Here is a 10,897-nt window from a genome sequence, read left to right as displayed (position 1 = left end):
GCCCCAGAATACCGTAGAACTTAAATGAAATAATCAATATCCACAAGAGAAAAACGGGCAATAGTCCAGATTATAATATGCAGTTGGATGGACATATCCAAGGAACAAAGATTAGTCCGGCAAAGATTTTCAATTGTAATACCCTAGAGTTATGCAACTCTTCACACATAATCATATAACTTAATTTTGTAAACAGAGAGAAGCCCAATACATTATTTACAAAACTTTTCATGTTTTTCTCATTTTGAGCTTTTGTCCCATAAATGGCAATTGTTTTCCATCTTAAGGAGCAATAATACTAAAGAGAAATAATATTAAAGAAGTCTTTTACTAATTATTACATAGTTTGGGTCCGTTGACTTGATTGAAGGTCAGTGTTGGATGCTATATCCCTCATCCCAGCTAGTTAGTCTCTAAAATTGTTAGTCAAAAGGGGGATAGTGTGGACAGCTCGGTATACACTTACTGTTCTTATTGGAAAAATAGGGGAAAACACATACGGTACTGACAATTCTGTGAAATCATCATTGTAGACAGAGGACAGTGCTGTACAATTTGCTTCCCTCTCTGGATGTATGCGACCCAAGCTAAAGATTTTGCATTGTGGTGTGGAAGTTATTAGAACAAAAACGAGGGGATGATAACAGTAGTTTTGCTGCAGCTACATCCGTGGTGTTTTGTGAGAAATGTCATCCACGTGTCTGTTTCACTCCAGGAGGGGCGAATTCTAGTGCCGGTGAAATGGGCACAGTGAGGTGTTCCATCTGAAGAGCGCTTTATAAAAATCATCAAGTCCTTTGTGGGGTCATAAGGTTTGCTTAGCTCTTGCTCCACCAGGCTGAGGAGAGCTATGAGGGGACACACACAAGGATTTTACAGTGGCTTCAGCTCAGTTGCGTAAGATTGGATCAGCCAGATGGACTGCTTGGTGACTGCCACAGGAAATCTAACCTTCCTTCTCCTCATTAGTCTCCTCCCCCAACATAGATAAAGTGAAAGTAAACAGGAGCTTGGAAAATTACCAGTTTTCTTTCTAATTGCTCCTCACAGAACAAGGGTTGAAGACCCGGATGCTACGCTTCGTTTTCCTAGTCAGTGTGCCTGTTTAGACATACTTTTCTCCCTTGTAAAGCTTTTTGCTAGAACGTATTTTCCATGAGATTCCTTCTCTGCAAGAACCACTTTCATTACTCGCAGTTCTGTAATAATTGGCTGTTTGCCTGAATTTTCTCTAAAAGTCAAAAGCAGCTAAGGAGGATTCATTTGTTTCCAAGGGAAAGAAAAACTGACAACCCTGCTTAATTTAGGATTTTGTTTTTGCCATTTCTGTGAGGGCCCAGCACTCTCCCACATTTCTGGTTCAATTGATTTGGTTGAGGAGGACTCAGAAGGGCCATTTTCCTCAGTGATATTTCCCCCAAATTATTTCAAATGCTGCATCAACATATTACTGTTCTAAGAAACTTTATTTTGAACAGTGAACAGTGTGCTGTCATCGAGGAGATGTAAAATCTAATCCTTAACAAATTCCTCTTTCTGTTGAGCGTAATACTATCCTCAAGCATCCAGGTTCTTTCCCCTTTCCTTTTCTGTTCCATTTTCCTTAGTTCCTGCCCCCCTTCTTTAACCCAGACCATTGCAATAGTTTCCTAATGTGTCTCTCTGCTTCGAGGCCCTCACTTCTCAATCCATCCACATGACTGCCAAAGTGATATTCCTAAAGCACAGGTCTAACCAAGCCACTCCCCAGCTCATGAACCCTTCACAGGCACCATCTTGCCTTTTGCTTACATTCCATTAGGGAAAACAACACATCCATATAGAAGTAAAACAAATACCATATTCTATTTGGTATTTAAAGTCCTGGACAATCTGGCTTCATGTAACCTGTCCAGGCTTATCACATGTTACTGCCTCCTTCCCCTGCATTATGTTCCAGCCAAACTGATCAACTTCCTGTTTCCCATGCACAACATTTCATCTTCCACATCTGTGGCTTTGCCGACACAGGCTGTCCTGGAATGTTCCCATTCCTTATCGCTACCTCATGGAACCTTCAAGGCTCAGCTCAAGGGCCTCTTCCTATTGGCCTATCCTGTCCTCCAAGTTTGTCGTGCCCTTCCACACTCCAAATACTATATACAAATAGAAATACTATATGTAAACCTTATGTCCCCCACAAAGGTCTTAATGATATTTTAAAGGGTTCTTCAAAGGGAACACTAAACTGTGCCCACCTCACCAGCACTAGTATTTATATACTAATTTGGTATATAAATTTGTATTTACTTATTTGTATACACTTTCTTTCTTCTACCTTCAATTAAATGTAAAGTCCTTGAGGGCCTGCAAGGACTATGTTACTTTTCTCTTTGGCACGTAGTTGTTGAATGAATAAATGAAAATTTATTTAATCTCAAACATCTTAAAGTTTCCGATTCTTAAATGAGAAACAAAACAAAAAAGAGGAAAAATAAGCAGTTCAGCAAAACTAATCAACACTTCAACTGAGGCTGACAGTAGATGCAGTGTTTTACCCAAGGCCCCTACCTCAGCTAAGAAAGGCAGGAGTGACCTTTTCTTATCACTTCCCTGGGGCAAGGCTTGTGCTTTTTAATTACAAAGCAGTTTTACTTTTTTTTCTTTCCATTGACAATTTTTGTACACATTTTGTATGTTATTTTCTTGGTTCTATTCTTACTCCTCATCAGTTCATGTAAATCTTCCCATGCTCTCAGAATTCTTCTTATTCATAGTTTGTTACAGTATAACAATATTCCATTATATTGTCATTTGTTTGGCTTGTTGTTCAGCGGTGTGTGGCTCTTCTTGACCCCATCTGGGGTTTTCTTGCAAAGATCCTTGACAGGTTTGCCATTTCCTTCTCCAACTCAATTTGCAAATGAGGAAACTGAAGCAAACAGGGTAAAGTGACTTGCCTAGGGTCACACAGCTATTAAGTGTTTGAAGTTGGATTTGAACTCAGGAAGATGAGTCTGTTGTTATATCCACTGTGCCACCTAGCTGCCAATTTGTTTGGCTATTCTACAACTAAAGGACATCTGCTTTGTTTCTTATTCTTTGCTACTGCAAAAGTACAACAAATATTTTGGGGTACGAGGGACTTTTTTTCTGACTTTTTCCTTGTTGGGGTATATGTCTAGCAGAGGGATCTTTAGGTCAAAGGATTTGGACATATTAGTCACTTATAAAAAAAAAACAACTTAAAGCATAATTCCAAATTGCTTTCTGGAATTCAGGGTGGCAAACTTTTGCTCTCATCAAATTAGAATCGGGGTTATCTAGCCTGACCTCCTGGTCATAAAGTACAGGTTTAAGTTCTATCCCTAAAATATGTGACCCTGGGCAAATCACTTAATTTCTGGGCCTTGGGAACTTACTACAAGTTCCCATTACGGAGTTAGAGAACAACAAAAAAAGTGGACATCCAAATATTTAAAGAATGGGTGGTTAGAGCATCATAGGTTTCAGAGCTTGATAAGAACTTAGAGGCAAAATCCAAAGAGAGATTAGGTGATTGCCTAGGGTCACACAGCTAGTAAGCATCTGAGTTAGGATTTGAACCCAGGTCTTCCTGACTACAGGTCTAGTATCCTATCTGTGACACTATGAAAAATTGGGCTTTCCAAAGAAAGCGATGATGTAAACAAGATATCAAGGGAAATGGTTAGTCTATGGAAGATTAAACTGTTTGCAAGCTAAAAAAAAAAAAGAAACCATTTGTTATGAGGTCTGGTACCATGTTTAGTCAGCTTTTTTGTTTGTTTGTTTGCAAAAACCCTGAAATTTTTGGTACTCAAAAGACCAACACAAAAAGCAAAAGATATGAGCATTGTAGAGATACAGCTTTCTTTCTGTTCTTATCCATTAACAGATGTAATAGGAACAATACCGACTACTAAGAAGACCAAGGCTCTTGGCGCATAATCAAGTTTATCTCCTCTCCCCTTTCTACCCCCAAAAGCCAATGAAATAGTTCTCAAGATTTAATTAGTCAAGGGGACTAAGGCTTGAACCTGTTGACATGAATCAACACATCCTTTGGACCAGGCAAACACAGAGGTGAGGGAATTTGTATCTAACTGAATCAACACTGTGTCTTTGCCGAATATCCTTTCCGTTCTATGGTTAAGCAAACTTCTTTTGTTGAGTATTACATGATCCATGACTCTCATTTTGTTTCAATCCTAAGCCTAAACCACTGGTCCAGTCTGAGACCCAGAACAGCAGGTTATCCCTAAGTAATAATAACCATAGGGATGGCTTGTTATTCTGGGTTTTAGATTGCTCCAGAGGTTTAGGCTCAAGATTGACTCTCTCTAGCTATTTCAAAAATGTATGCTTTAGTTACATCAAGGAGTGAAAGTTGTATGGATGTCTTAGTGACAGTCTGTCAGCCCAACTAGAAAATTGGAAAAGGATATACTATACTTTGCTATCTTGTGGATACAAGGAGACAGTAAATGGATGGCTAGGCTTAAGTAATACAGTGGCCTAAAGCAAAGTTCTTTGGACTTCAGTTCACAGTACCTCATAAAGAATATTGAAAAGGCAACTTGAAAAACTTTAGATATAGTTGAAGCATAGAGTTCCATTGATTAAAAAAGATTACAGTATATTTATATAGTTTACAGTATATTTATATAGTTTAAGAAGTGATGAAGGGGTTGTGAGTAGAAAAAGTTTAAGAAGCCCTGGACTAGGGTACATAGAAGTATTTGAAAAATATATAAGGGTTTGGGTGTGAGCTTTTAAGGACCCCAGCACTCTCCCTGAAACAAAAGTCCATCTTCTGACGTGGGAAGTCTGTAACACATCCACAGTGGAGACGGTGATAGAAGTGGCATAAAAGGTGCTGTCAGTGATGTGACCAGAAGAACAATGCTGGTCATATACTATGAGGGAGGAGGGATCCTTGAAGAATAGCTTACAGGCTTCTCTGGTATCTGCCCCACCATGAGAACTAGAAGAAGGCCCCAGCATGCCTATAGACCCTGTATTGAGGGTTTGCTGAGGTGAATGGACAATAATCCCACACGATAGGGAGGCACAGATGGGTTGTGATCTGCTTCCCTGGAAGGAATACCCACATGGATGAAATCACAGATCTATTTTGGTATTAAAGGAAGATACGGCACAGTGAAAAATTGTGTTCTTGTTTCAAGACAACTTTTTTTTTTTTGCTTTTTGGCAGGGCAATCGGGGTTAAGTGACTTGCCCAAGGTCATACAGCTAGTACATGTGTCAAGTGTCTGAGGCTGGATTTGAACTCAGGTCCTCCTGACTCCAGGGCCGGTGCTCTACTCACTGCACCACCTAGCTGCCCCATATCAAGACAACTTTTTAAAGAAAAAAATGTGCTTATTACATGTAATCCCTTTTAAAAATGTATATGGTATTAATTTTGAAGATGGAAAACATTTTAGTTCTTACAGATAGCTGAGAAACTATAAATCCTTATAAAAGCTATAAGAAAACAGAAAATTCACATTTAATCATTTTAATGACTTATAAAAAAGTAATACAAACATGACAAATTAAAACTATTTACAATAAATGCTGGACTGAACACAGTTTGAAAAATAAATTACATAAAATTGCACCCAACAGGTAACAAAAAAGTTATCCTGGACAAGATAAGTAAATAGGACTAATAGCTACAAAACATTAGCCAAGACCTAAATCAAATAAAGGTTCTTTAAAGCATGCTTTGAAATCACTGGCAGAAAATTTGGTGAAAATCCCTTTGTATATCCCATAGAGGTTTAATCCCAGGGACCAGAAGCAGCAGGGACTACCCCCGGATGATTTGGGACTTTAAAAACCACTTTTACTGTGAATTGCAAACAGAAGCTCAAGTTAAGCCTGGCAGAGGAATGAGGATGGGTTCTATGCCTTTGCAACAGCTCAAGAAGCAGAGACCTATATTTGGAACCAGAAGAAGCAGTGTCATGGATAGCTGGTCCCAAGCATGGTTCGTGGGATGATTTAGGAATGACCAGAAGTCTAAATCTGTGTTGCAGACTATACAACTCAGGGTTCAACTTGCTGAGCAGGGTGGGTAGAAATTACCTCAGATACACACAGAGAAGTTGAGACTTCCCCCAGCCTTGGCGACTCTGAAAGTGCAGCTTTAGTCCCGTAGTGAGAACTCTACCTGAAGCAAGGATACTGAGCTATTAATGGCAAATCTTAGTCTGTGTGGCAACAGGTGGACTCCTTGCCCCAGGAGCCAGAGAAGAAATGTCTAGGTAAAAATGGTTTGTTGGTGAAAATGAAGCTGCCCCAACTCAGCTACCTGGCCAAGAGTAAACTCCTCCCTCATTATCTCTCCAGGAGCCAGCACAGGGCTTTACACACAGTGGACCCTTAATACATTTTGAATTGTTCCAGAACAATTGCAAGGCCAGATTCTATGGATGCTAGCAGCACCATGGAAACTGTAAATTTTCAGACCTGAGTATGAGGGAGAGTAGATTAAAAATAGCTCTGACTTAGAGAACATGTTGTGCTATCCCCACAATAACTCTGTGAGGTAGGAAGTGCAAGTACTGCTATCATTACAGATGAGGAAACTGAGGCTCAGAGAGGTTATGTGACTTAGCTGAAGTCACAAACGCTAATAAGTGGCAAAGCTGGGCTTCAACTAGGTGACGCGCTCATGAGAGAAGTTTAGATGAGAACAAATCCTTACCAATACCTGAGAATCTCCATTTGGCTTGTGGAAAGGTCTAGGGGTCACTTTAGCTTGCTCTCCTAAGTGTATAGCTCTCTAAAAATAAATTGCACTCCTAGTTTATGTTTTTTGACGTTTAGTCAGTATGTTAATCCTGAACTACTATGCATAATTATGTCATTATAGCTGTGTATATGAACCTAAATTACAATTTCTAGCACAGACTTTCTCACTATAAATGATTAAAAATATTAAATTTCACAAAAATCAATTAGTGACGTTTCATAATTTCAAGCCTTAAAATTATATGAGTACATTTTTTGGCGGAATTTTTAAGCATTCAAATATCAAAGGCACTTTTAGGTCACATGATGATAAAAATGAATCAAGAGAATGGTTTTCTCCATGGTTCTTTTAGTTTAGATGCCTGTGATAACTGTTTAGAGCCCAGTCCTGTACTTCACCTCTGGAGAAAGCTGTGAAGAAAAGTGCTCCAAATACATTAATACCAGCAGCAATATAGAACACCATCTGCCATTCTTCCACTGTGTTCTGTAGAGAAAAAAAAAGGAATTCAAAACACTGATATTAACGGCATTCTCTAGGGTCAGGTATTGCTAGTATAAGAGAGTTGATTTCTGGGCTGGGGTGGAGGGAGGGGGAAGGTCAATGGCAAGTAAACACAAGGCATCAAACTATAAAATTTGACCCCTCTGATTACTTTCCGAGATGTAAACATCTTCTTCTGATTGAGTTATAAGGAAATGACCAGACTGGATGAGCAAAAAAAGAGGCAGAGTGCTTTAAATAGTTAAGTCCTGGGCAATTTAGGAGGGCAAGAGAATTCAGACTCTGGAGAGCTTTGTGGAAGAGAATCCTGGCTGGCAGTTTGGGGGAGGGGAGTGGAAGGGCATGAATAAGCTTTCAAAGACTTTCTCAAAGTCTTAACACATGCACCAGTATTGGCTTTTGCAGATCCCAACCAGCCTTCCGTCCTGCATAGAGATGCCAGCCTGGAATGCTTAGAAGCAATCCTGTACCAAGAGAGTAATGGTCACCAGAAACTAGTTATTTTTGCCCACAGAGGCCTGAACAACAGCAAGACTCCTTTACCCATCCACAAACAGTAATTCTTGGCTTTGAAGCATGTGTCACTCAGAAGTCCAAAGACAACATAAAGAGTGAAGTTGTGAGTGTGAGCAGACAACAATCTACTGAGAGTCTAACGTGCCAACTTAGAAGGAGCTTGCCAGAGACGGCAGCAACATTAGCCAACTATAATTCAGCAAACACTACTAGACAGGGAAGACTAATGTGTATGCAGATGTTCTGTCCACAAAACACTGAAACTAGAGTGATATCTAAGGAACGAGTGAAGTCTATGTCCTTACAGAAATGGGACAGTGTGGGAAGGAGTAACACTCAGGAAGCTTCGTTCCAAGCAAATGACAGTGTAGCTTAGGAGCTTGGGAATTCTACCAGATAGCATCCCAGTTGCATATGGGAATTTTGTTTCACTGAACTCATTTTCTCTGCCTTAGTTGTGTGTAGATGACTGGCAGTGAAAGGATTCAAGTTCCAGTTTCCTGAAGCCGCCCCGCTATTGAGACAGTGGCAAAAGTTGAGGTCGTGGCTGTCATTTATGATACCAGGAAGCAGTGAGTGCTGCCCAGGGCATATCATGCTCTGGCCATGAAAGCCTTACATGCTGACTTTGGATATGTGGGTCAAGATATAGGGATATATGTCTTGAGGAGATATGATTCTCTAGAGAGGATGGTGGAGGTAGTAAGAAACATTTTATTGGCCCAAGATGGCTGCAGACCTCACTATGAGTAAGACACACTCATTATGGGAAAAGAAAAGTACTTTCAATTTTTGCTCCCATATTTGGAAAATATAAATGCTAGCAAACTCTGAACTTTTCTGCATTGTCTCATCTCTCTTAGGGGACAGTGAGAAAATAAAAAGGCATACATGGGCAGACCAAAACTAGGTGTCAAAATTTCAACTGTCGATAAAGTATTGTGGGTATTACATAGAGCATGGTCTTTCTACAAAGATTCATTTGCACCAGTGCTAGGCATATACCTCAAGGAGGTCACTGCTAAAAACAAAGGTTCCAAATATAACAAAAGATTTATAGCAGAACTTTTTGTGGTAGTGAAGAACTGGAAAAAAAAGCAGATGTCCATAAATGGAGGAATGGCTAAACTGACTGCGGTTCATGAATATCATGAAATATTACTATGATTTAAGAAACTACAAGAATAATGAACACAGAGAAGCATGGAAAGACTTATATGACCTGATACAAAATGAAAGAGAGTCAGGAAAAAACCATACACAATGCTTACAACAATGTAACTGGAAAGAACCACCACCACAAGATGACTGAAACTACAGAGTGTAAATTTGGCCTCAAAGGTGCCTCTTCCCACTTCTTTGTGGAGGATGAGGTCCAGGGGATGTGGAATATTACATAGAACATGAGACTCTTTGGATGTGTTGATCAGTTTTGCTGATTTTTTTTCTTCATGCCCTTTTAAAAAATATTCTTTGTTATAAGGAATAGCTCTCTGGAAGGGGGGAAGGAAAGGGATTCAGAAAGAAATCTAGGTGATGCAAAAGCAAAAGATATCAATACAAATCTCTCTTTTAAGTTTAGTAGTGCAAACTCTATTAAATTTTTTGATAATTTGCCCAATTTGGACAACTTTTTTCCTGCTGAATTTAATAATTTAAGTTCAGCCAGAGCTGAATAAGCAATAAGGAGAACAAGTAGTGAAAAGAGGAGAGAATTAGGGCAATCAGGGTGAGCTTAAATGGCAAAATGTGAACGGTACAAAGGAGAAAGACAGGAATACTACTGAAAAGTCATACTTGTCTAAAATGAATGTATTTTGTCAAAAAGGAAATCATAAAAGTTCATCTTAAATGTGTTGTGAGTGAGTAATCAGAGAGGCAGGTGTGGTGCCATGGCACTAGAAGAAAAGGGAATAAATCAATGATTATTTATTATACCAGAATAATATGTTTAAGGCAGCTTCTCAGAATTCCTAAGACAAAGCTGCTCTGTTTAACCTACAGCACAAAATAATACTTCAGTGTTACTTTGAGGCAATGGGTGGCTTACAAACCAGTCAATTCATCAATTGTACTGTAATTCCCACACAGCTCCCAGTTTTGAAGATGAAAATTCTACTAGTGATTTTAAAATGTTTCCTTTTATAACAGAATAACTATCCCACAAACACATTTTGGATTTCAATTACATACTTTTTTAAAAAAAAAATTCAACAAAAATTTTTTAAAATAAATACTACTGCACTCAGAGTAACATGCTAGGTTCTAGTGATACAAAGATGAGAAACAACACAGTCTCTGCCTCCAAGGAAATTGTAATCTAATGAGAGGGACAAGGCATGCAAAAGAATAAGCAGATATTAGGTACAACGTGATAAGGATAAACAAGGGTTCCAGATAAAATCTTGTAAGAAATCTGAAGGAGAATTCATCTTTAACTAGGGGAGAGTGGGAAGTAGTAAAGGCTTCATAAAGGCTTTAAGACCTTGGAAGGAAGAAAATAATTTCAACAGGCAGAGGTAGAGAAGGGGTGTTGCAGGTATAGGGGAAGGACCTTTGTCACTGTGCAGCTATGAGAAAGTGCAAGATGAACTAGGAGAATGATAACAGTCTTGTCTGGCTGAACACAACTGTCTATAAAGTGGAGAAAAAAAGGAATTAGAGATAGATTATGGAGGGTCTTAAATACTAAGCTAAGGAGTTTGTCTTTTATTTTACAGGTAATAGGGAGCCACTGCAAGTTTCTGAGCAAGGTAGTGTCAGGGTCAGACTTATGTAAGAGGAAGATGATTTTGGAAAAAGATGCAAATTTAGTGTCAAGAATACTAGGCATAATAATAAAAAAAACTATAACTGTTCTTTTTTGTGGTGCATAGGGCAGTTTGAGACCTATCAGTCCTGGCTCCAAAGTCAACCAGAAAACTCCTTGTTACCACAGGGGTAGAAGTGTGCCTCTCTGTCTGGGGGAATATTTTTGTCATTTCTATCCTTTGCTATCTCTTCTCAGTAAATATTTTGTAAAAGCGAATTGATATCAACTGGCTAATTGATATGGGGGGAAACACACTGGCTGGGAGGGTATAAGCAATAGAATTAGAACTCAGTTCATCCCCC

The 10,897-nt window shown here is 39.1% G+C and overlaps 1 protein-coding gene across 1 annotated transcript in view; it reads right to left on the bottom strand.

Annotated features, from left to right (window-relative positions):
* Nucleotides 1-5,507: 5,507 nt before the first annotated feature.
* Nucleotides 5,508-10,897, bottom strand: part of SLC17A5 (solute carrier family 17 member 5) — a 55,442-nt gene continuing 50,052 nt past the window's right edge. Inside the window, exon 11 of the mRNA XM_036768825.1 lies at nt 5,508-7,249. Coding sequence (XP_036624720.1) covers nt 7,112-7,249 — 138 coding nt within the window. The 3' untranslated portion in view covers nt 5,508-7,111. The remainder of the gene's footprint in view (nt 7,250-10,897) is intronic.

This window comes from Trichosurus vulpecula, chromosome 7 (genome assembly GCF_011100635.1).
Source record: "Trichosurus vulpecula isolate mTriVul1 chromosome 7, mTriVul1.pri, whole genome shotgun sequence".
NCBI lineage: Eukaryota > Metazoa > Chordata > Mammalia > Diprotodontia > Phalangeridae > Trichosurus > Trichosurus vulpecula.
Note: the sequence above shows the minus strand (reverse complement) of the source record. Positions and strands in the feature narration are given on the sequence as shown.